The 26,321-nt window shown below is 44.9% G+C and overlaps 2 protein-coding genes across 2 annotated transcripts in view; both read left to right on the top strand.

Annotated features, from left to right (window-relative positions):
* The window catches only part of LOC143942662 (high affinity immunoglobulin gamma Fc receptor I-like), a 46,180-nt gene extending 35,771 nt beyond the window's left edge, over positions 1-10,409 (top strand). The window contains exons 9-10 of the mRNA XM_077464040.1: positions 7,784-8,065; positions 9,780-10,409. Of these exons, the coding sequence (XP_077320166.1) occupies positions 7,784-8,065; positions 9,780-9,871 (374 nt within the window). The 3' untranslated portion in view covers positions 9,872-10,409. The remainder of the gene's footprint in view (positions 1-7,783; positions 8,066-9,779) is intronic.
* Positions 10,410-15,775: 5,366 nt separating this feature from the next.
* Positions 15,776-23,036, top strand: LOC143942664 (Fc receptor-like B). Its single transcript, XM_077464044.1, has 4 exons — positions 15,776-17,004; positions 17,088-17,357; positions 21,101-21,382; positions 22,531-23,036. Exons 1-4 carry the CDS (start codon positions 16,644-16,646, stop codon positions 22,620-22,622), a joined length of 1,005 nt encoding a protein of 334 aa, XP_077320170.1. The 5' UTR covers positions 15,776-16,643; the 3' UTR covers positions 22,623-23,036.
* Positions 23,037-26,321: the final 3,285 nt, after the last annotated feature.

Below are 26,321 nucleotides of genomic sequence, written 5' to 3'. Positions count from 1 at the left end.
CAAATAGGCACTGGCTGGCACCTCTATAGCACAGTAAAAATCAGTGATGCTCAGCAATGCCACCCATCAGTGTCATCAGTGCCACCCATCAGTGTCCATAAGTGCCACCTATCAGTGCCCATCCATGACCATCAATGCCCACCTATCAGTGCCCATCCATGCCACCTATCAGTGCCACCCATAAATACCCATCAGTGCCACCCATAAGTGCCCATCAGTGCCACCTATGAGTGCCCATCAGTGCCGCATACCAGTGCCACCTATCAGTGCCCATCATCAGTGCCCCTCAGTGCCACCTCTTTGGCACCCATCAGTGCCCCCTTATCAGTGCCCATCAGTGCAGCTATATCAGTGCCCATCATTGAACAAGAAAACGTATTTATTTACAAAAAAAATTTAACAGGCACAAATAAAACCTTTTTTTTTTCTAAATTTTGGGGTTTTTTTGTTGCGCAAAAAATAAAAATCGCAGAGTTGATCAAACACCACCAAAAGAAAGCTCTATTTGTGGGAACAAAATGATAAAAAATTGGTTTGGGTACATCGTAGCACGACCGCGCAATTGTCATTAAATTTGCGACTGCCCTGAAAATTGGCCTGGGTAGGAAGGTGTATAAGTGTTGATATTCAAGTGTTGGTATTGGTAATTGGTTAAATGGTTAAATGAATCGGAAATAACGAAAAAAAAAAAAATTCGGACAAAATTCAAATTCAAATCTTTTTCAAATCGTTTTTGAATAGTTTTCAAATTCTAATAGATTTCGAATTCAAAAAGTTTTCGAATTCAAAAAGTTTTCGAATTCGAATAGTTTTCAAATTCAAATTCGAAAAGTATTCCATTTTCCAGAGGGAAAAAAATAAAATAAAATATAAAGGAATAGATTAGAAAAAAAAAATAATAGACTAGAAAAAAATATAACTTACAATAAAAGAATATAATATAATAAAACAGAACAAAATAGAATAGAAAATAAAAGAACAGAAAAGACGAGAATATAATAGAAACAAATAGAATAGAATGGTGACATTTGTCGCCTGGACAAAGAGAGGGAATCACCCCAGTGGGGATCACAGATAGTTATAAAACCTTGACGGAAGGTCTAATCCTTCCACAATGGATGCAAAAAAATCCTGAAATACTTTTAATGGAGTTTGATTGCTTCAGGTAATTGGACTGATCAGAACATCTTATGCAGTAACCAGAAGACATGTGTTGTGTAAGGGAAGTAGTTTTAATTTTTGCAAACACAGATCCACCAACATATTGGGAAATTTCAGTGCCCAGGACTACAAACATTCCCATTTCTATAGAGAATGTATTTTTCATTCACCTCTCTGTGTTTTGCTGCACACTGTGCTCTCTATGTGTTCTGTGTGATCTCTTTTCTTCTATAGGAGGGGCCATCAAACCTGTGGTGACCTTCACACCCAACTGGGGGAATATATTATACTATGACAATGTGACTCTAACATGTGATGTGCCGTCTACTGTACCAGAGGAGCCCCGGACCTATCACTGGTACAGAAACCAGACAAAGATAGAAGGAGATCAACAGAACCTTCATATCATTAGATCTTCAGTAGTGAAGGACAGAGGAGATTACCAGTGCCAGACCATCGGTGGTGATATCAGTGATCCCGTCTTCCTAAATGTTACACAAAGTGAGTCGTCCATCTCATCTCCATCATTACAGATTGTTGGATGTTTATAGAACAACCTAAAGTATCATTTTATTACATTTCAGATTATGTCCTCCTGCAGAGACCTCCATCTGCCATCTATGAAGGAGACCCCCTGACTCTGAGATGTCATCATATAAGAGGTTTTATTGCAATAAACACAAAATTCTACAAGGATGATCAGGAGATAAAACCATCAGAATCTGACTCCACATTCCATATTCCTAATATAACGAGGAGTCAGTCTGGACGGTACAAATGTACTAAACAATTACACCGCTATGATATTACAAATGTGATGGAGCTCTCAGATGAATCCTTTATCTCTGTGAAAGGTAAACTAAAATCCTAATTAAAACTGTATCCTTAGAAATATTGGTTGATCCAGAGAAATTGCTCTTTAGAGTTGACTTTGTTGCAAAAAGTGTGCTTTCCTAACTTTCATAAACCATTTAAAGCCCATTCTTTCTCCTAGCTGCACCCCCCCCCCCCCCCCATCAAAAAAAAAACCATCTCCGAGGTGGATTCAAACACAGCAAAAAGTGACTCATCATGGAAGATGATTATTTGGGCTCACAACATAAAAAAAATCATATGGGTTTTAAAAACTTCCTAGAGGAACCTGTCATAATACAGTGGCTTGTGATGTATATGTGTGCCAAGACTTCCATTCAGCTCTGGAGGAGGCCATTGTGTGAATGTTGGGTGTGGTTCTAGTTCCAGGACAGAGTAGACCTGTACAGCCTCCCATAGAGACACAAATGTCCCGGAACCAGAACCACCTCCAGCAGTGAGGCTGAGGACTTCTCCAATTCCCGGATGGGAGGATCAGATAAGTACGGGCACAGCTGTACTAACATTACAAATATTGAAAGTTTCCTTCTTAAAGTAAAATCAAATCCTTAGTGTTATTTCACCTTAGCATATTGAGCAAAAAAAAAAAAATCCCCATTAATTTGGTAAAATTCTTATCCTGACATTGCAGATTACAATTGTCAATGTAGCTGGCTCCGGCTTCACTGATCTTCTGGTCTTCACAGGAAAGAACTAACAGTGGACAGCACATTTTCTAGGCAGTCTGTTTGCTTGGAGAAGGTGGAAGAGAGAGAAATAAGGTGGGGGGAGAGGGAGGAGTAGGATGAGGGAGGAAAGTGCCTTGCCATCCTAGGCTATGAAGTTGTGTCTTTCTATTGATGCGCACAGTGTAGGGAGGTAGGGGTGGCTCCAAAGAATGCTGCAAGAGAAAGGAATCACCCTTAACCACTTCAATACCGGACAGTTCCCCCCCTTCCTGTTCAGGCCAATTTTCAGCACTCTCACTTTTTAAATGAGAATTGTGCCGTCATGCTACACTGTACCCAAACTTAATTTTTATCATTTTGTTCCCCCAAACAGAGATTTCTCTTAATGGTATTACATCACCTTTGGGGTTTTTTTTTTTGCTAAACAAATAAAAGAAGACAGAAATTTTGGAAAAAAAAAATTCACTTTTTCTGTTATAAAATTTAGTAAATAGGTATTTCTTTCTCCTTCACTGATGGGCACTGATGAGGTGGCACCAATTAGGTGGCCCTGATGGGCACTGATATGCAGCACTGATGGGCATTGAGAGGCAGCACTGATGGGCACTCATAGGTGGCACTGATAGGTGACACTGATGGGCACTGAAAGGCTACACTGATGGGCACTTATGGGTGGCACTGATAGGCGGCACTAATGGGCACTGATAGGTGGCACTGATGGGCACTGTTGGGTGGCACTGATGGACACTGATAGGCATCACTGATGGCACTGGCAGGCTTTGCTGATGGGCACTGATTGGTATCTGTCTGGGTATTAACTGTCATCCCTGGTGGTCCAGGGGGCCATCCATTGTGGGCATCCCTGGTTGTCCAGTGTGGGCATCCGCACGGGGGGCTGTCAGGAGAGCAGCCGATTGGCTCTCCTCTACTCACATCTGTCTGTGCGAGTGAGGAAAAGCCGATACACAGCTTTTCCTGTTTACACTGTGATCAGATGTGATTGGACACGACTGATCACATGGTAAAGAGCCTCCATCAGAGGCTCTTTACTGAGATCGGTATTGTGGCGCGTCAGACTGACACGCCGCACCACCGATCGCCACGCTCATATGACGTCCGGTCAGGACAACGGAACCACCGCCTGGCCCAGAAGTGGTTAAGGACCGCCCCACGTACATTTAATACGGCAGGGAGGCCCTCAAGCTCAAAATCACGTACCTGTACGCCATTCTCGTGCGCGGCTCTGGGGCCGCTTGCTGGAGAGACAGAAAGATGGTCTGCCTGTGTAAACAAGGCAGATCGTCATTCTGTCAGACAGGCAGAGAGAGATCTATGATTACAGCTAATCAGGAACACAGATGTCTCACTTTCTCGATTGCACCCATCCCCCACACAGTAAGAAAACACACCCAGGGAACACAGATCGTCCCTGATGTTAACCCCTTCCCTGCCAGTGTCATTTATACAGTGACAGTAGATTTGTGTTAGCATTAATCACTGTATTGGTGTCAATGGTCCCCAAAAAGTGTCACTTAGTGTCGGATTTCTCTGTCGCAATGTTGCAGTCCCGCTAAATATCTCTGAACGCCCCCATTAAAAGTAAAAATATTAAAAATAAAAAGACTCTTTTCTTTTAAGCAGGGGGAAAAGACAAGGGGGATTGGCTGTCCCGGATCTAAAAAGATACTACAATGCAGTGGTTCTGTCTCGAGTAGTTGAATGGGCGAAAGAGGCAAATGAAAAGAGATGGGTGAGTGTAGAGAACACAATGAGTCAAGCACTTTTAGGACGCACGATATGGAATCCTCCACAGTTTAGGTCCATTGGACCACACGCACACGAGATAACACGTTTAGCTTTAAAGATTTGGGATCGAATACACATTCACAAAATAATTGGGGATACAATTCACCCCTGATTTTTCTTAAAGAAAATGATTATTTCACACCGGGTAAACAGGAGGTGGGGGGCAATTGGGTAAGGAAAGACACCGCACAATTAAAAGATATACTAGTTAATGGTAAAATTGCTTCATTTCAAACACTATGTGCGGACACAGATCTTATGAAGATTGATGTATGGCGGTTCCTCCAGCTAAGCCACTTTATTTCAAACTTACCTCAGCCAATTCGTAGTGAAGAGGAACTGAGACCTCTGGAGCGGCTATGCCTGAGAGAAAAATCAAAAAAAACCATAACTCATTTATATAAGATTCTCTCAGAGGGTGACGAGCTGGAGGACCCGCCATACATCCAAAAGTGGGAAACAGAGTTGGGGTCACAATGTAGCACACAAACCCGTAATAAGATTTTTAAATTAATTCACTCGGGGGTAGTAGATAATAAACTGATAGAAACGAACTACAAGTGCCTTGCAAGGTGGTACGCGACACCCGATAAAATGGCCAAATATGTAGTAGAGCAATCTTCGGATTGCTGGCGCGGGTGTAAAAAAACTGGGACTATGGCCCACATTTGGTGGGACTGCCCCATTATTAAAATATTTTGGAGAAAAATCTTAGAGATAATTAAAGTTGTAACTAAAAAGGAAATAAGAGAAGATCTGTGGACGGTCCTATTTCATGGGACAGACGAACCCATAAAGCAATATAAAACCTCGTTAATTCCCATTCTGCTAGACACCGCCAAAAACTTAATCCCAAAAAAATGGAGAGAAAATGAGAGCCCTAAAATATCGGATTGGATTTTCCGTATAAATGAAATACAAAAAATAGAAAATCATAACGAAGGGGATGTTGACCTAATAGTAGAAGAGGGAGGCTCAGATAAATGGGCATTGTGGGAAGAATTTAAATTGTCCTGGAGATATGTGGAGGAAATTACACAATAAACTTCAGAAGAAAACAATACCCGGCCTGAAACAACGGTTACAAATAGGAAACCCACCAGTAATCCTGCAAGGAAAGGGGGGGGTGGGCAGGGGGGGGGGGGAGGGGGATAGCAGAGGGGTATTCAATACTATGATGGTGTAGGTTTAAACCACTAAGAAATTAAGGATTGAAAGCATACATGTGAAATAAGGTTTTTTTTCTTCTTTTTGCTTCTTGTTGGAACTTGTTTTAAATACACTCTGTTGGAAGGAAAAAAAATTTTTCTGATAAAAAATTTTCTGATAAATAAAGAATAAAAAAATAAATAAATAAAAAGTCTCTAAATCTATCCCATAGTTTGTAGACAATAAATTTGCGCAAAACCAATTAATATACACTTATTGGGATTTTTTTTTTACCAAAAATATGTAGCAGAATACACATTGCCCTAAACTGATGAAGAATGTTTATTAGCAAAAAGTAAAAATATATTTTTTATTTTCTTTTAATTGTTGGTCTTTTTTTGTTTATAGCGAAAAAATAAAAACCGCAGAGGGGATCAAATACCACCAAAAGAAAGCTCTATTTGTGGGGAAAAATAAATTACGTAAAATTCTGTTTGGGTGCAGGGTTGCGCGACCGCACAATTGTCAGTGAAAGTGACGCAGTGCCGTATCGCAAAAAATGGCCTGGTCATTAAGTGGAGCATAGGCAAGGATTAAAAGATGAAGAAGCTGCGTACTCAGTAAGAGCTAAATCCGGTAATGAAAGTGCTAAACAATGTAGGGCGTAATATCACTTTACAGCCAAGAAGCGGGAAATATAACTGAGAAATAATATGAGAAGTTACTGACTGGTTCCGTTGATAGTAGACTGATAAGCCCTAATGCAATCAAGTAGACTTATTACCAGCCTCCCCTTGTAGCACCGGGGTTCTGAGCCTAGTTACCTCCCAGGACATTGCCCATTTGAAGTCTGTATGTTTGTGTTGGTTTCCTCCAGTGTCTTGGTTGACCACTCACAATCTAAATATACAGGTAGAATAAATGACTTGTGTCAAAACTGACCTTACCGGGTTCTCTATTTCCGTGTATTGCTGTAGTGGATACAATAGCCCAGGGGTCGGCAACCTATGGTCCGCCGCTGCTAAATGTCCGGCCTGTCAGTACACGTGGTGAATTCATGTACACATGGCCCACGCACATTTTAACCACTTTGCGCTGACCATATGCAAATATGCTTCCTGGGCTTGAAGGGGTTGTATCGGGGGGATGGCTGAAGCTCCACGTATCACCCCAGTACCATTTTTTTTAGAGTTGACGGTCGGCTTTCTTGGGATAATAACCGATGCGGCTAAGAAGCCACTCAGCTGTTATCCCAAACAGCGTGAGGGGACATCCCCCCCTCCCACCACCATCCGCGGTACACCCAGGCTCCCCCGTTCCACCGGGAGGCCAGAGCATCCAGTTGGCACATCCGCCGACTGGCTGTAGACCCGAAAGAAGCTGAGATCAGCTTCAACCGGGTCTCGGTTCTAGTAACCCGGAAGCTATGTCATGACATCACTTCCGGTTTACAGAAGACTTAAAGGCGCCAAATTAAAAAAAATTGCAGCATTCAAAACTTATAGACCCCCATCTTATAGTCACAAGGGATGTTTACATTCCTTCTGACAGCAATAAAAGTGATCAAAACATTTTTTTTTCAAAATAAAATGTGTGATCACTTTTGATGTGTGGGGGCTGTGTAATATAAAGGCATCCAGAGGTATGGGGGCTGTGTAATGTAAAGGCGTCCAGAGGTGCAGGGGCAGTGTAATGTAAAGGGGTCCAGAGGTGTGGGGCTGTGTAATATAAACGGGTCCAGAGGTACTGGCGCTGTGTTATATAAAGGGGTCCAGAGGTGTGGGGCTGTGTAATATAAAGGGGTCCAGAGGTACAGGGCTGTGTAATATAAAGGGGTCCAGAGGTGCAAAGCTATGTAATGTAAAGGGGTTCAGAGGTGTGGGGGCTGTGTAATGTAAAGGGGTTCAGAGGTACGGGGCTGTGTAATGAAAAGGGCTTCAGAGGTGTGGGGGCTGTGTAATGTTATCTTCATTTACTAGCAGGTGAACGTGGCCCTCCATGCTGACCCCTGGCTCAGCCAAACATGGATGGAAATTATTCTGCTGCAAAGCACTGTGTGATTTGTCAACATTTAGAGAATAAATGTCTTCCCATTCATTTCTATTTCTAACAATTTCCTCTTGCAGAGCTCTTCTCTCCTCCAGAAATAAAAGTGACCCCGTCCAGGGTAATAGAAGGAGATGAGATGACGGTGAGATGTGACACCAGACTGGATCCGCTCAGAGGCGGCACAGAGCTGCACTTTGCCTTCTGCAGAGATGGACGGACTGTGCGGGGATACAATGTATCTGATACATACAGAGTGCCGTCATCTCAGCTGGAGGATTCTGGGAATTATACCTGTGAAGTGAGGACGGCGTCCGATACTGTGAGGAAGATGAGTGATGGGCTCTATATCCAGATACATGGTAAGGGTCTAAAAGTAAATCAAGTCAATGAGACCTTCAAACATTGGCAGAAAACACTTCCAGCTTTCCCAGGCTTCAATGTGTGGTGTCACAAGATTAGGTGCACTGCCTTCTGGAGTCTAAGGGTGGATTAAATGTGTCATCAACATTCATACTCGCACCTTATGTTTTTCATCTGAATAAGATGTGCGTTGAACCATGTGGTGTCTTGGTGTCATTTGGTTGACCTGTACACACAGCTTATAGTAGAGGAAATCTTCACATTCTAATGTCAGAAGTTTTTGTTTGTGTTCAAACATGAGGCATAGCATTGCACAGGTTAAAGCATGACCTCTGTCTGTAGTCTGAGAACTGACACTTCCTGTGAAGAAACGACATGTCTCACAATCCCTGGGTCCCTCAAACTAGTGCTCTGAAGGTGGAGGTCACACAGTAATTAGATCTGGCACAGACACAAACAGAGAAATGAACAGGGAGATCACCATGCAGTCTTTCATCACATAATAACTCTCACATTTGTGATACAACACAGAGGAAATGGTGAGGTCTGGATTGGAGGCTGTGTGACCTGACACAAAAAGTTGCCTCTTTACTGGATAAGGACGAGCTAGGTGAATGAATACATGGAGATAAGGGGATTGATCAACACTACAAATTACAGTTACAACATGTGAGCCCATCATTACAAGATGAGGCAAACAGCAGAGGGAATATTCTACATAGTTAAAACCACATAAAACACTTGAAAGCATAAAATACCTTTATGTGATCATACTGTATGCTCCGGCTGACCCTGACTACAGTCCATTGAAGTCTATCTAGCTTTGTGCTGTTTCCAGAGTGAAATGTACAACATCCAAATCGGAAAAGTATTGTGTTTGTTGGCTGTGCTGAGAGCAGACAAGATCAAACCAAGCTTAGCTACCATTTCGAAATCCATAACTTTTACTTTTAAAGCAATAAACTTCAACTTTGTTAAGGTAAAAAATCCCTTTGGATCTATGATATGTACAATATATTACAGGGTGTCTGCAAACATTTTCTATTCTGCACACACAGACATAGACCACACCACTGGACATGGGGAAAATTAATGCTAAGTAAAAGTAAGAAATAGAAACTTTCTACTGAGATCACGTGATCCATCCCATAATAAGAAAAACTGCACCCCAAACGACCCCCATGCTGTTTTTTTCGGCGTATGGGGTTCCCTTTTAAATCCAAACCAGGCGACGGGACTAGCAAATGTGTCAATTTCGTCGATGGAGTCGGCAACATTCCCTTCCTTCGCTAGTCCCGTCTACCTGGAGTCATGTTCAAAATGAACAGACTTTTCTCCGTGTGTGGGCAAGTCCATTCATTTCAAAAGTCCGGCAGACCTCTGCCAAAAGTCTGACGGAAGTCTGACGGAAAAGTCTGGTCATGTGTGGGCGTGTGTGGACAAGTCCGCTCGTTTGAAAGTCTGGCATTCTGATCCTGTGTACGCGGCATTAGCCTCGTTCTACTTCTGCCCTCCAGTTATTTTTTGTTACTTTCTATGTCACCTCTCCTCATACAGGAGGACTATTGTAACATAAAACAACATCATTGCTTCTGTCCAATGAGAAGGAAGCTGATCCAGATCCTTCATATAGGCTCAGAGTTTTTATTAGTTCGAAATCATACAATATGTTCTAAAAAATCATATAATTTCCATCACTGGTTCTCTCCTCAGATTACAAGATGCAGAACATAATACGGCTGGGGATCTCTGGCTTTGTATTGTCTGCTGCCGTATGTTTCATCTACTTCCACAACAAGTGGTAGAGAAGAAGAAGAACTTCTGTGAATCTGAGGACCTCAATGAAACATCTAAGTGAACATGGAAAATGTCTTGGTTGAATTTAAAGTGATACTAAAGTCTTGTTTTTTTTTTCTTTAAAAATAACAAACATGTTATACTTACCTGCTCTGTGCAGTCGTTTTTCACAGAGCAGCCCAGATCCTCCTCTTCTTGGGTCTCTCACCAATGCTCCAGGCCCTTCCCTCCTGTCAAGTGCCCCCGCAGAAAGCAGCTTGCTATGGGGGCACCCAATCTGAGTCACAGCTCTGTGTGTCCATTCACCCTTTGGGGACAGCTTATGGGCAACCACATGTATGAGGACTTTCCTAACTTTAGGGTAGGGGCAGCACCACTAAGGAAACAGCACAGCACAGCCAGGTCAAAGTACAGCCAAATTAAATGTATAATCAGTTGTAAGTATAAGTATAACCTTTTATGTAAAGGAATTCTATGTAATAATGTGCTACATCAACTGTATTCTGCAAATTGGTCCAGTAAACTGAGTTCTCGTTCAAAGAAGAAGTTGCCTCGTGTCATTTACTTGAGGTGGGGAGAAGGGCATAAATGTGTAGTCAAGGTGTATCCAAGAGAACAGGTAAACAGTGAATTTGAAACATGGTTATTCCTCTGGGTTAAAAAGTAAAAGAGTGAATGGTAAAATAATATTAATGATGTAAGAAGAATGTGACAAGAAGGAAAAGCAGCCAACTGGCAGAGGAAGCGGTGACGGTGGCTGGTGATGGAGGTTTTGGCAGTGAGGTGTAGCTTAGTGCTTTGTACACCTCAATTAATGGCAAGGTTTCTATGTTGGAGCCCTCTGGAGCCTGCTTTAAAGCTTACTTTGTCTCACTGAAACCTCAGATGGAGCGATCAGACATGGGAGGAGTCAATGTTGTGATTTATTTCCCAGTATGTGGAGTAAGTTTTCTGTCAGTGTTACCTTCACGAGGGGAGGTGGGGGGTACCTTATACTGGTACTCAATTGGATTTGCAGCAGTGGATAGTTGGAGTGATGACTCTTGCATGTATCACTGACGGATAAAACTGGACTCTACGCTTGTTGCCTCTGAAGCTAATTATAATGCGCTGGTACTTGGTTCCTTCTAGGATCGCCAAATTTGTACCCAGTTACCCACCAAACTGTTTTAGGGGTTGCAAGGACCGTGGCAATCATGTCCATATATGGTGGACGTGCCCGGTGGTGAAGTGCTTCTGGGCGACAATATTTCAAATGCTATCCTTGTGGATGCAAAGCCCCATAGAACCCGACCCAGCAATGGCTATACTGAACCTGTTACCCCACAAACTCACTAGAGCCCAAATTCATATTTTTCTATAAATAACTATGGCAGCCAAGCAAACTATTGCGAAAGCCGGAAGGACCCCATCTTTGAATGTTATTGAAGTGAAAAACAGAGTCACAAAGGCTATGATTCATAGCAGGATAGAGGCAGTAATTCTTGACAAAATACCCCAACATAGTAAGGTATGGCAACCCTGGATAGAGTACTTTTTACCATGTAATTTTGACGCACACATCCTAGAACCTTAGCCCACCCCAGACACTGTCTGAGTATAGAGGATGCCGTCTCCGACCACCCCTCCCTCCCCCTGCCCCACTTGTCTCTCTTGTATCCCCCCCCCCCCCCCACATGTCCCTAACTCTCCTCTCCAACTACCTTTCCTTCTTTTTCTTCTCTTATGACTGTAAATCTAGATATGCGGAACAAGATCGTTACCAGATGTCCCCATGATAGATATTACCCTGATGATGCTGGCTAAATGCTCTTCCCTCTTTCGGGACCTTATGTTTGATCCTACCCAGCTTCCTTTTTGGATTATTTGAAATAGATACGCATTATACCTACCTGGTCTTCAGATCCAACCTGAAATTCTCTACATTATTTTATCCACGTTGTTAACCACTTACAGACCGGACCATTTTGCTGGCCAAAGACAAGACCACTTTTTGCGATTCGGCACTGCGTCGCTTTAACTGACAATTGCGTGGTCGTGCAACGTGGCTCCCAAACAAAATTGACGTCCTTTTTTTCCCACAAATAGAGCTTTCGTTTGGTGGTATTTGATCACCCCTGCGGGTTTTATTTTTTGCGCTATAAACAAAAATAGAGCATCAATTTTGAAAAAAATGCATTATTTTTTACTTTTTGTTATAATAAATATCCCCCAAAAATATATAAAAAAACATTTTTTTTCCTCACTTTAGGCCGATACGTATTCTTCTACATATTTTTGGTAAAAAAAAATTGCAATAAGCGATTATTGATTGGTTTGCGCAAAAGTTATAGCATTTACAAAATAGGGATAGTTTTATGGCATTTTTATTAATAATTTTTTATTATTTTTTTTTACTAGTAATGATGGCGATCAGCGATTTTTATTGTGACTGCGACATTGTGGGGGACCCATCAGACATTTTTGACACATTTTTGGGACCATTGTCATTTATACAGCAATCAATGCTATACAAATGCAGTGATTCCTGTCTAAATGACACTGGCAGTGAAGGGGTTAACCAGTGGGTGGCAGTGTAGGGGTTAAGTGTTCCTAGGGGTGTGTTACTAACTGTGGGGGGTTGGGCTTTCATTTAGTCAATCACATGGAGCAGAGATCAGTGTCACTAGTTGCTAGGCAGAATGGAGAAATGCTGTTTACAACGGCATTTCTCCATTCAGTCGTCCCGTGAGACGATCGCGGGTATGCCCGCAGCGATCGAGACTGCGGGACCCGCGATCGGACTCACGGGGGTCCAGACCAGAGGCACGCTCGCGATGGCAGGACAGCATTGAAGATTGGACGTACCTGTACGCCAATATGCCTGCCCGTGCCATTCTGCCGACGTACATCGGCGTGTGCTGGTCGGGAACCGGTTAAACTGATGTATAGTCCGCCGTTATATATCTTTGTAACCAATGCAAAATGTTCTGCTCTTTATGTTTTGCATTCTTCAATCTCTCAATAAAATATTTGAAAAGAAAACTGTACTCTACGCAAGTTTCCTCAATATTGTGTATCCCAGCTAGACTAGCAAGCAACCCAAGTTAAAAGGCCAACAGTGTCCACCCTAAAATGTCATTTGAACTTTGTTGAGGCTTTTATACACGACAAGGCACTTTTATCAGAACTGGCTACACTGATCTGAGATATGATTGGCAATCACACATTATTCCTCTTTCTACAATCTCACAACATCGGTTTTAAATTCTGGTGAAACGTCTATAAATAAAACTCAGGAAGTGAGAAGACGTTCATAACTTCTGCTTCTTAGTGAGGCAGTCATAACTTCAAGGTCCCGGCTACCATGTCCATCTTCCTCACCATCGTATTTCTGTGTAAGTAGAAACATTTTTATACTTAATAATATCTTCATATCGATTGAGTGTCTTTCCTTTGAAATTGTGTGAAACACATAAAACAACTCATTACTATCAACCTGTTGGAGGCTCTATGTAAAACACACTCCTTCTATTTACATCTGTTGTGGACAAAGTATGATTGATGACCCCTCTTCTTATTATTATTATTATTCTTTTTTTCTCCATCTCCTTTTCCTTCGCCTTCTTCTTCTTCTTTCTTTTCTTCTATCATATCCACTGAGGATGCTAAGTACAAACTGTCTTGCTCCATAAAAAGTATGTTATATCTCAATTGTTTAACATTGCTCATTGCTGGTGGATCACACTTCCCAGAGAGGAGCATCTGACTAGTGCTGTGTTATGAGTATTGATTATACGCTGTCTTGTGGTCTTGTCACTCAGGTCGGAAGGTTCCTATTTACCTAGATGAGTCAGAACAACATTTGTGATTTTCAGAAGAGTTTAATTTGAATTGCCAAAGTCAATGATGAAGGCAGCTGAATGTCATATCTAGGAAGAAAAATGTGGTTAAAGTTTGGGGCAATGTAGGGTTGGGTACCGGGGTATGTGTCCTGGGTCTACTGCTCAGCGCCCCTTGGTTCACATCATTAAGATATTGTTTCACGTTATATCCTCTTTCGCAGTATATCCCAGAATTGTAATTCCACCCTTCGACTAACAGCACACAGCTCATGGGGAATTTGGGAGTCACTACATGAGGTATTTGAGTAAAGGGGGCTTCTGGTGGATGCATATTTCAGAGGCTTATGGCTAATGTACATAGTAGAGTCTGATGACTGGAACTGCATAAGGAGGATGGGGAAAGGTCTTGCTACTGATTGAAAAAAGCTTCATAAAGGTGGTGGTGGTTTGGCTGGAGGTTTCATGAAGCCTAATAGAAGAAGCTTGGTAAAGGGCTATGGTGGATGCACGGAAGAATGATGGGCAAATTAACATGTATAATTATTGTGTAAGGGGGATTTTGTGATTACTATAAGGACAGTTGATGTTTACACAATGGGAGAGTGTCAACGTTAGGTCTGATTGTTCAATTCAGTCTCCTGAAGCCATAGGTTTCCCTTTTCCATGTCTGCTTTTACCTACATTAAGTGAGTCACAGGTCCAATCTTCTTGTGACCCGAGAAAATTGGGATCCTAAAAACATCCCTCTTATAAAGAAAATAGATATGTTTTAATGACATGTACTGTACATGATAGTTTCTAACAAGTGCATTCTGGCTTTTCAGCTTTAAACGTGTGGAAATCTGGTGAGTACAGACCTGATACTGGATAATATGCCATAAATACAATAAGAATGTAAAAAAAATGTGATCTTAAAGTTTTCTGAGAAAGGAGTTTGGGTCATTAATTATCATTTTGCTAATAGCTTTGCTTTAATGCAGCTGTAAAGGTCTATACAAAAACAGTGTGGGTTACTATTATGAGGGTTAGCTACATTTTGCACATAATTGAGATTAAATATTCATTTGAATGTATCACAGAAATGCTTGTGGGGAAAGGCCATAGAGCTTCGATTTGAATTTGGATCAAACTTAAGTTCATCTGAAATTTCCAAAGTTCAAAACTGATGAAATGTTTACACATTTGTAAGGACATTTTACTGTGGATTGTGTCTTTGTATTTGGACTTATTGATGCTGTCAGTAAATGGTGCTGCCACTAGTCAATGTCAAGGTCCATACCTGAGGGCTTTAGCTCTAATGTTTAGAAGCCTACGGCCGCGTACACACGGGCGGACTGTCTGCCCAACTTAGTCCGCCGAAACACATTTCAGCGGACAATCCGCTCGTGTGTGGGCTTCAGCGGACTTTTTCAGCGGACAGTCTGGCGGACTAAGTCTTTCGGAATTTCCGTAAGATTGTCCGTCCAAACTTGGTTTGAGCGGACAGTCCGCCCGTGTGTGTGCCAGTCCGCTGTACTTTCGAAATGAGCGGACTTTTCCCGCCCGGAGAAAAGTCTGCTCATTTCGAGCGGGTATCCAGGTAGGTGGGGCCCGCGACGGAGACGTCGTGGGCCCCGCCGCCTGGTATGGACTTAAAGGGGAACCCCAACACCAAAAAAAATCGGCGTGGGGGTCCCCCCCAAGTCCACAACAGACCCTTGTCCGAGCACGCTACCCGGCCGGCCAGGAAAGGGGGGCGAGCGAGCGCCCCCCCTCCTGAGCTGTACCAGGCCACGTGCCCTCAACATGGGGGGTGCCTTGGGGAAGGGGGGGCCGCGCGGCCCCCCCACCCCAAAGCACCTTGTCCCCATGTTGATGAGGACAAGGGCCTCTTCCCGACAACCCTGGCCGTTGGTTGTCGGGGTCTGCGGGCGGGGGGCTTATCGGAATCCGGGAGCCCCCTTTAATAAGGGGGCCCCCGGATACCGGCCCCCCACCCTATGTGAATGAGTATGGGGTACAATGTACCCCTACCCATTCACCTGTGAAAAAAAGTACAAAAAAAACACAACACAGGGTTAAAATATTTTATTGCACAGCTCCGGGGGTCTTCCGTCTTCGGGGGTCTTCTCGCCGGACTCCTCAGAAAATCTTCTTGTAGCTCTTTTGCTAGCGGAGGAGTCCGGCTTTCTTCCTCCCCACCGCTGGCCTCTTCTCCCGACTTCGGGGGTCTTGTCCCCCTCTTCGGTTCTTCTGCCGGGCCACCGCGCCTTCTTATAGCTCTTTTACAGGCGGTGGCCCCGTCTTCTGTCGCCGCTGTCGCCGCCGCCTTCCGTTCTTCTTCTTCTTGAAGTGGTTAAATAAATCGGAAATAACGAAAAAAAAAAAATAAATTCGGACAAAATTCAACTTCGAATCTTTTTCGAATCGTTTTTGAATAGATTTCAAATTCAAAAAGTTTTCGAATTCGAATAGTTTTCAAATTCAAATTCGAAAAGTATTCCAATTTCCAAAGAGAACAAAATAAAATAGAAGATAAAGGAATAGAAAAAAAATTATAGACTAGAAAAGAATATAACATACAATAAAAGAATATAATATAATAGCGTAAAACAGAACAAAATAGAATAGAAAATAAAAGAACAGAAAAGACGAGAATATAATAGAAACAAATAGACTAGAATGATGACATTGGTCACCTGGACAAAGAGGGTGAATCACCCCAGTGGGGGTCACAGATAGTTATAAAACCTTGATGGAAGGTCTAATCCTTCCACAATGGATGCAAAATATCCTGAAATCCTTTTAATGGAGTTTTATTGCTTCAGGTAATTGGTCTGATCAGAACATCTTATGCAGTAACCAGAAGACATGTGCTGTGTAAGGGAAGTTGTTTTCATTTTTGCAAACACAGATTCACCAACATGTTGGGAAATCTCTGTGCCCAGGACTACAAACATTCCCATTTCTATAGAGAATGTATTTTTCTCATACAAGATGTGTTCACCTCTCTGTGTTTTGCTGCACACTGTGCTCTCTATGTGTTCTGTGTGATCTCTTTTCTCCTATAGGAGGCGCCATCAAACCTGTGGTGACCTTCACACCCAACTGGAGGAATATATTATACCATGACAATGTGACTCTAACATGTGGTGTGCCGTCTACTGCACCAGAGGAGCCCCGGACCTATCACTGGTACAAAGATAAGAGACCAATACCTGGAGATCACCAGAGACTTCATATCATTGGATCTTCAGTAGAGGAGGGCAGAGGAGATTACCAGTGCCAGACCATCGGTGGTGATATCAGTGATCCCGTCTTCCTAAATGTTACACTTAGTGAGTCGTCCATCTCATCTCCATCATTACAGATTGTTGGGTGTGAATAGAACAACCTAAAGTATCATTTTATTACATTTCAGATCACGTCATCCTGCAGAGACCTCCATCTGTCATCTATGAAGGAGACCCCCTGACTCTGAGATGTCATCATTGTAGATTATATGATGCAATAAACACAAAATTCTACAAGGATAATCAGGAGATAAAATCATCAGAATCCCACTCCACATTCCATATTCCTAATATAACAAGGAGTCAGTCTGGACGGTACAAATGTACTAAACAAATACACCACAATGATATTACAAATGTGGTGGAGCTCCCAGATGAATCCTTTATCTCTGTGAAAGGTAAACTAAAATCCTAATTAAAACTGTATCCTTAGAAATATTGGTTGATCCAGAGAAATTGCTCTTTAGAGTTGACTTTGTTGCAAACAGTGTGATTTCCTATCTTTTATAAACCATTTAAAGCCCATTTTTTCCCTAGCTGCCCCCCCCCCCCCCCATCAAAAAAGCATCTCCGAGGTGGATGCAAACACAGCAAAAAGTGGCTCAGCATGGAAGACATGATTATTTGGAATCACAACTTAAAAACAAATCATATGGATTTTAAAAACTTCCTAGAGGAACCTGTCATAATACAGTGGCTTGTGATGTATTTGTGTGCCAAGACTTCCATTCAGCTCTGGAGGCGGCCATTGTGTGAATATTGGATGTGGTTCTAGTTCCAGGGGCAGAATAGACCTGTACAGCCTCCCATAGAGACAAACCTGTCCCAGAACCAGAACCACCTCCAGCAGCGAGGCTGGGGACTCCTCCAATTCCCGGATGGGAGGATCAGATAAGTATGGGTACAGCTGTACTAACATTACAAACATTGAAAGTTTCCTTCTTAAAGTAAAATCAAACCCTTGGTGTTATTTTAGCTTAGCATATTGAGCAAAAAAAAAAAAATCCCCATTAATTTGTTTGGTAAAATTCTTATCCTGACATTGCAGATTACAATTGTCACTGTAGCTGGCTCCTGCTTCGCTGATCTTCTGGTCTTCAAGTCTGCCGGACAATCCCCCCGTGTGTAGCCTCCGGCGAACTTTTTTTACCCAAAAGTACGGCGGACTTAGAAAGAAGTTTTGCACTCCAATCTTTCCGTCGGACTCGCATTTCGGCGGACAATCCGGCCAGTCCGCTGTACTTTTGAAATGAACAGACTTTTCCCGCCCGGAGAAAAGTCCGCTCATTTTGAGCGCGTCTCCAGGTAGCCAGGGCCAGCGAAGGAGGCGTCGCTGGCCCCGTCACCTGGTATGGACTTAAAGGGGAACCCCAATGCCGAAAAAGTCGGCCAAGGTTGTCGAGAAGAGGCCCTTGTCCTCATCAACATGGGGACAAGGTGCTTTGGGATGGGGGGGCCGCACGCCCCCCCTCCCCAAGGCACCCCCCCATGTTGAGGGCACGCGGCCTGGTACGGCTCAGGAGGGGGGGCGCTCACTCGTACCCCCCTTTCCTGGCCGGCCGGGTAGCGTGCTCGGACAAGGGTCTGATGTGGACCTGGGGGGACCCCCACACCGATTTTTTCGGCGTTGGGGTTCCCCGTTAAGTCCATACCAGGTAACGAGGCCAGCGACGCCTCCTTCGCTAGCCCCGGCTACCTGGAGACGCGCTCAAAATGAGCGGACTTTCCTCCGCGTGTGTGGGCGAGTCTGTTCATTTCAAAGGTACGGCGGATAGTCCGGCAGACTTAGTACGCCATATTAGTTCGCTGAAGAAGTGCCGTGTGTGGGCAAGTAGCCCGTTCGGGAAGTCCGGCAGACTAAGTCCGCCGGATAGTTGGCTACGTGTGTACGCGGCATTAGTGTCAGATTTCTCCTTCGCAATGTTGCAGTCCCGCTAAATATCGCTGAACGCTCCCCATTAATAGTAAAAATATAAAAAAAATAAAAAGTCTCTAAATCTATCCCATAGTTTGTAGACAATAACTTTTGTGCAAACCAATCAATATACACTTATTGGGATTTTTTTTTACCAAAAATATGTAGCAGAATACACATTGCCCTAAACTGATGAAGAATGTTTATTAGCAAAAAGTAAAAATAATATATATTTTTTTTTTAATTGTTGTTTTTTTTTTGTTTGTAGCAAAAAAATAAAAACCGCAGAGGGGATCAAATACCACCAAAATGAAGCTCTATTTGTGGGGAAAAAAATGACGTCAATTTTGTTTGGGTGCAACGTCGCACGACTGCGCAATTGTCAGTTAAAGCGCCGCAATGCCGAATCGCAAAAAATGGCCTGGTCATGAAGTGGAGCATAGGCAAGGATTAAAAGATGAAGAAGCTGCGTACTCAGTAACAGGTTAAATCCGGTAGTGAAAGTGTTAAACAATGTTGGGTGTTTAAAGCCAAGATACAGGAAATATAACTGAGAAATAATATGAGGAGTGACTGACTGGTTCCGTTGATAGTAGACTGATAAGCCGTAATGCAATCAAGTAGACTTATTACCAGCCTCCCCTTGTAGCACCGGGGTTCTGAGCCTAGTTACCTCCCAGGACATTGCCCATTTGAAGTCTGTATGATTGTGTTGGTTTCCTCCAGTGTCTTGGTTGACCACTCACAATCTAAATATACAGGTAGAACAACTGACCTTACCGGGTTCTCTATTTCCATGTATTGCTGTAGTGGATACAATAGCCCAGGGGTCGGCAACCTATGGCCCGCCGCTGCTAAATGTCCGACCTGTCAGTGCACGTGGTGAATTCACGTGCACATGGCCCATGCGCATTTTAACCCCTTTGCGCTGACCATATGCAAATATGCTTCCTGGGCTTGAAGGGGTTGTACCGGGTGATGCCGGCAGCTGCACGGATCACCCCAGTACCGTTTCTTTAGAGCTGACGGTCAGCTTTCTTGGGATAGTAACCGATGCGGCTAAGAAGCCACTCATCTGTTATCCCAAACAGCGTGAGGGGACATCCCCCCTCCCACCGCCTTCCACGGTACGCCCAGGCTCTCCCGTTCTACTGGGAGGCCAGAGCATTCAGCTGGCACATCCGCCGACTGGCCGTAGACCCGAATGAAGCTGAGATCAGCGTCAACCGGGTCTCGGTTCTAGTAACCCGGAAGCTATGTCATGACATCACTTCCGGTTTACAGAAGACTTAAAGGTGCCAAATTAAAAAAAAATTGCAGCATTCAAAACTTATAGACCCCCATCTTATAGTCACAAGGGATGTTTACATTCCTTCTGACAGCAATAAAAGTGATCAAAACATTTATTTTTTTTCAAAATAAAATGTGTGATCACTTTTGATGTGCGGGGGCTGTGTAATATGCAGGTGGGCTGTGTAATATAAAGGCGTCCAGAGGTACGGGGGCTGTGTAATGTAAAGGCGTCCAGAAGTGTAGGGGCTGTGTAATGTAAAGGGGTCCAAAGGTATTGGCGCTGTGTTATATAAAGGGGTCCAGAGGTACGGGGGCTGTGTAATGTAAAGGCGTCCAGAGGTGCAGGGGCTGTGTAATATAAAGGGGTCCAGAGGTATTGGTGCTGTGTTATATAAAGGGGTCCAGAGGTGCAGGGGCTGTGTAATGTAAAGGGGTCCAGAGGTGTGGGGCTGTGTTATATAAAGGGGTCCAGAGGTGCAGGGGCTGTGTAATGTAAAGGGGTCCAGAGGTGTGGGGCTGTGTAATGTAAAGGGGCCCAGAGGTGCGAGGCTGTGTAATATAAAGGGGTCCAGAGGTACAGGGCTGTGTAATGTAAAGGGGTTCAGAGGTGTGGGGGCTGTGTAATGTAAAGGGGTTCAGAGGTACGGGGCTGTGTAATGAAAAGGGGTTCAGAGGTGTGGGGGCTGTGTAATGAAAAGGGGTTCAGAGGTGTGGGGGCTGTGTAATGTAAAGGTGTACAGAGATGTAGGTGGCTGTGTAATGTTATCTTCATTTACTAGCAGGTTAATGCGGCCCTCCATGCTGACCCCCTGGCTTAGCCAAACACGGATGGAAATTATTTTGTGTTCACTGCAAAGCATTGTGTGATTTGTCAACATTTAGAGAATAATTGTCTTCCCATTAATTTCTATTTCTAACAATTTCCTCTTCCAGAGCTCTTCTCTCCTCCAGAAATAAAAGTGCCCCCGTCCAGGGTAATAGAAGGAGATGAGATGACGGTGAGATGTGACACCAGACTGGATCCACTCAGAGGCGGCACAGAGCTGCACTTTGCCTTCTACAGAGATGGACGGACTGTGCGGGGATACGATGTATCTGATACATACAGAGTGCCGTCATCTCAGCCGGAGGATTCTGGGAATTATACCTGTGAAGTGAGGACGGCGTCTGACACTGTGAGGAAGATGAGTGATGGGCTCTATATCCAGATACATGGTAAGGGTGTAAAAGTAAATCAAGTCAATGAGACCTTCAAACATTGGCAGAAAACACTTCCAGCTTTCCCAGGATTCAATGTGTGGTGTCACAAGATTAGGTGCACTGCCTTCTGGAGTCTAAGGGTGGATTAAATGTGTCATCAACATTCATACACGCACCTTATGTTTTTCATCTGAATAAGATGTGTGTTGAACCATGTGGTGTCTTGGTGTCATTTGGTTGACCTGTACTCACAACCTATAGTAGAGGAAATCAAGCCAAGATCAAACCAAGCTTAGTTACCATTTAGAAATCCAAAACTTTTACTTTTAAAGCAATAAACTTCAACTTTGTTAAGGTAAAAAATCCCTTTGGATCTATCATATGTACAATATATTACAAGGTGTCTGCAAACATTTTCTATTCTGCACACACAGACATAGACCACGCCACTGGACTTGGGGAAAATTAATGCTAAGTAAAAGTAATTTTTGGGTTTGTTGAACATCTCATTCCAAAGCCATGACCATTGATGGTGAGTAGGGATGAGCCGAACACCCCCGGATTCTGTTCGCAACAGAACATGCGAACAGGCAAAAAATTTGGACGAACAGATGAACACCATTAAAGTCTATGGGACACGAACATGAAAAATCAAAAGTGCTCATTTGAAAGGCTTATATGCAAGTTATTGTCATAAAAAAGTGTTTGGGGACCGGGGTCCTGCCCCAGGGGACATTTATCACTGCAAAAAATAGTTTTAGAAACGTCAGTTTTTTTGGGAGCAGTGATTTTAATAATGCTTAAAGTGAAACAATAAAAATGAAATATTCCTTTAAAAATCTTGCCTGGGGGGTGTCTATAGTATGCCTGTAAAGTGGCTGGACAAGTCCGCTCGTTCGGAAAGTCCGGCAGTCTGATCGTGTGTACGCGGCATTAGCCTCGTTCTACTTCTGCCCCCCAGTTATTTTTTGTTACTTTACTTTCTATGTCCCCCTCTCCTCATACAGGAGGACTATTGTAACATAAAACAACATAATTGCTTCTGTCCAATGAGAAGGAAGCTGATCCAGATCCTTCATATAGGCTCAGAATTTTTATTAGTTCAAAATCACACAATATGTTCTAAAAAATCATATAACTTCCATCACTGGTTCTCTCCTCAGATTACAAGATGCAGAACATAATACGGCTGGGGATCTCTGGCTTTGTATTGTCTGCTACCGTATGTTTCATCTACTTCCACAACAAGTGGTAGATAAGAAGAAGAACTGTGAATCTGAGGACCTCACTTAAACATCTAAGGGAACATGGAAAATGTCTTGGTTGAATTTAAAGTGATACTAAAGTCTTGTTTTTTTTCTTTAAAAATAACAAACATGTTATACTTACCTGCTCTGTACAGTAGTTTTTCACTGAGCAGCCCAGATCCTCCTCTTCTTGGGTCCCTCACCGACGCTCCAGGCCCTTCCCTCCTGTCAAGTGCCCCCACAGAAAGCAGCTTGCTATGGGGGCACCCAATCTGTGTCAAAGCTCTGTGTGTCCATTCACCCTTTGGGGACAGCTTATGGGCAACCACATGTATGAGGACTTTCCTAACTTTAGGGTAGGGGCAGCACCACTAAGGAAACAGCACAGCCAGGTCAAAGTACAGCTAAATTAAATGTATAATCAGTTGTAAGTATAAGTGTAAGGCTCACCGCAGGGTAAGCCTGTATTTGTAGGAGGAGTCAGGCTGCATAAAGCCTGCCCTCCTCCACCTCCTCCTCGTTGGACGTCGGATCTCGTGTGCCTGACGTCACTTCCGGCGGGTCGGAGGAGGATTTTTTGCGCTCGTGGATGGGGGTGCTTTGGGCCCCGCCGGCTCCGTTTGCGGGCATCTGGGGGGGGGGGGGTGAAGCGCGCCCCCCCCCCCAGCGGCTGTCTGCACGGGGGAGGCTTTCTCCCGCCCGCCTCCTTCTCCGGAGGTTTCGGTCTCAGGCTTCCCCCGTGTGCTTCTGTCGTAGCGCTTGTCCACTGGGGGGCTTGTCGCCCGCCTACTTCTCCCGCTATCACTGACTGAGGGGGGGGGGGGTGCCTGCCACAGGCTTCCCCCGTGCGGTGCTGCTGGGGGGGGGGGGGGCGGCTCTTGTCTCCACGAGGGAGCCCTTCTCCCGCCCGCCTCCTTCTCTGGCTGCCTTTGCCGTAGGGGAGGGGGGCGGGAGGTTTTTCCGGCGTGTTCCCCCACGTGGTGGAGGGAAGAGCCTGATGTGCGCTCATAGCAGACCTCACGGTGTGATAGCAATCTGTTAAGAATGATATACCTCAATACTAAGGGTTATGTCCATGGTATTTTGAATGGCGGACTACTTCATTTTCTACATGGCTGACTCTTTTTTTTTTTTAAATGTATATCTCCAGGGATCTCCTGGTGGGGGGAGGGGGAGGTTTTCGGCCGCGCCGGCTCCCCCTCCCCCCCCCCCCCCTCACATACATGGTGCTACCGCCGTTTCTCCTGGGGGGAGGGGGAAGTGATAGGCCGCCTCTCCCGGGGCTGATCCAGCTGTGGGGGGCGTCTGTATGCTCATCCAGCTCCATGATGGAGCCGCCAGCGGGTGCATTCAGTTCCTTGTACTGGGGGGAGCTCCACGAGGGGGACACGCCGTCCGCCCGTTTTTTCCGCTGGGAGGGGGGGATTCGGCAACCATCAACTTCCCTGTCCTGACTCCACGTAGGGGCCGCCCGCCCGCTTCTCCCGCCGGGAGAAGGGGGGGGGTTTGCTGCCGTCAGCTCCTCTGTCCTGGGTTCTCCTGGGGTTCCGCCGGGAGAGAGGGAGGGGTTTCGGCTGGCCACCGGCTCCCCCTCTCCCCTCGCATCTTCTTGTCCACTCTAGTGCAGGGAGACGGTGTGTATTTGCACACACTTTGCCCGCGGGGGCGGTGGCAGTGAGTGTGTTCGGCGGGATAGAGGAAGAAGAGCATATGCATGCACTTTAAAGATGGATCTCCTACTTAACTAAAATGATCCAGCGCCACGTGAGAGGGAAATAAAAGCGTTGGGAAAGAATCGCACGCTGGAAGCTTTACAGTGCCTGGAAGAGTATTCATGCCCCTTGACATTCCCCACATTTTGTCATGTCGGATGAAAAAAAAAAAAAAAAAAGAACCTGACTAGGGTTCTACCTCGCCGCCCCGCCTGAGCTCCACGTGGCGTGCCCAACCCCCGCCTGAGCTCCACGTGGCGTGCCCAACCCCCGCCTGAGCTCCACGTGGCGTGCCCAACCCCCGCCTGAGCTTCACTTGGCGTGCCCAACCCCCGCCTGAGCTCCACGTGGCGTGCCCAACCCCCGCCTGAGCTCCACGTGGCGTGCCCAACCCCCGCCTGAGCTCCACGTGGCGTGCCCAACCCCCGCCTGAGCTCCACGTGGCGTGCCCAACCCCCGCCTGAGCTCCACGTGGCGTGCCCAACCCCCGCCTGAGCTCCACGTGGCGTGCCCAACCCCCGCCTGAGCTCCACGTGGCGTGCCCAGCCCCCGCCTGAGCTCCACGTGGCGTGGCCTGCCCCCGCCTGAGCTCCACGTGGCGTGGCCTGCCCCCGCCTGAGCTCCACGTGGCGTGGCCTGCCCCCGCCTGAGCTCCACGTGGCGTGGCCTGCCCCCGCCTGAGCTCCACGTGGCCTGCCCCCGCCTGAGCTCCACGTGGCCTGCCCCCGCCTGAGCTCCACGTGGCCTGCCCCCGCCTGAGCTCCACGTGGCCTGCCCCCGCCTGAGCTCCACGTGGCCTGCCCCCGCCTGAGCTCCACGTGGCCTGCCCCCGCCTGAGCTCCACGTTCTCGTGTTATTCACGGTTTTCCCATACAGTTTTACGTTCTGGTGCATTTTATGGTTTTCCCATGCGTTTCGGTCCCATGCGTTCCGGTTTCAGGCCATTCACGTTCTCTTAGCGGTCACGTTCTTAAAGCATTTGCGTTTTCATGCATTGGCATTTTCTTGCAGTTGCGTTTGTCATGCATTTGCATCTTCTTGCAGTTGCGTTTTCATGCAGCTGCATCTTCTTGCAGTTGCGTTTCTCAAGCAGTTGCGTTTCTCAAGCAGTTGCGTTTCTCAAGCAGTTGCGTTTCTCAAGCGGTTGCGTTGCTCAGGCAGTTGCATCTTCTTGCAGTTGCGTTTCTCAGGCAGTTGCATCTTCAGGCATTTGCGTTTCTTGCATTTGCGTTTCTTGCATTTGCGTTTCTTGCATTTGCGTTTCTTGCATTTGCGTTTTGTTTCAATTACGTTTTCATGCAGTTATGTTCTCGTTCATTTACTTTCTCATATAGTTATGTTCTCGTTTCGTTTTCCGTTCTCATTCGAGTTGACGTTCTCATGCTTGTTGGTTTCAAGCACGTTGCTTACTGTTCTTACGCAATTTTGTTTTTCATGCGTTTTGGGGTCTCTCATGTGATTTACTTTTCTTATGAAGTTGTTGTTTCTCATGCAATTTTCGGTTTCTCATGCATTTGCGTTTCTCGTGCGTTCGCAGGCAGTTGGCGGTTTTTTTTAACGACGTACAGTTCTTACGCATTTATGGTTCTCAGGCATGTTAAAATTCTCAGGCTATTTACGTATTAGATGTTGTTTACGTGTCTCACGCAACTTCTTGCGTTTCCTGTGTTTCTGACGTTTCCCCATGTTTTTATAGCATTTTCTGACGTTTCCCGTGGTTCTGACGTATTCCCGTGGTACAGTTGACGGTTCATGCAACTACGGTTTCTCATGCTTTTTATGGTTTTCTCTCACTTTCCAGGTTTTCTCTCACTTTCCAGGTTTTCTCTCACTTTCCAGGTTTTCTCTCACTTTCCAGGTTTTCTCTATTGCTTTCCAGGTTTTCTCTATTGCTTTCCAGGTTTTCTCTATTGCTTTCCAGCGTTATGCGTTTTGCGTTTCATGCTTTTTGGCATTTCATGTTTTGCGTTCTCATGCAGTTATGTCCTCGTTTCG

This window comes from Lithobates pipiens, unplaced genomic scaffold, assembly GCF_037356315.1.
Source record: "Lithobates pipiens isolate NorthernLeopardFrog02 unplaced genomic scaffold, aLitPip1_a1.2 Scaffold_30, whole genome shotgun sequence".
NCBI classification, from domain to species: domain Eukaryota; kingdom Metazoa; phylum Chordata; class Amphibia; order Anura; family Ranidae; genus Lithobates; species Lithobates pipiens.
This window is presented reverse-complemented; position numbering and strand designations above follow the sequence as displayed.

What these genes read in the sequence shown, in the direction of transcription:
- LOC143942664 (XM_077464044.1), top strand. Translation starts at nt 16,644, where the DNA reads ATGTATTTTTCTCATACAAGATGTGTTCACCTCTCTGTGTTTTGCTGC. An exon ending in CTTCCTAAATGTTACACTTA is followed by an intron (nt 17,005 to 17,087) that starts GTGAGTCGTCCA and finishes ATTACATTTCAG; the next exon opens with ATCACGTCATCCTGCAGAGA. An exon ending in GCTCTATATCCAGATACATG is followed by an intron (nt 21,383 to 22,530) that starts GTAAGGGTGTAA and finishes TTCTCTCCTCAG; the next exon opens with ATTACAAGATGCAGAACATA.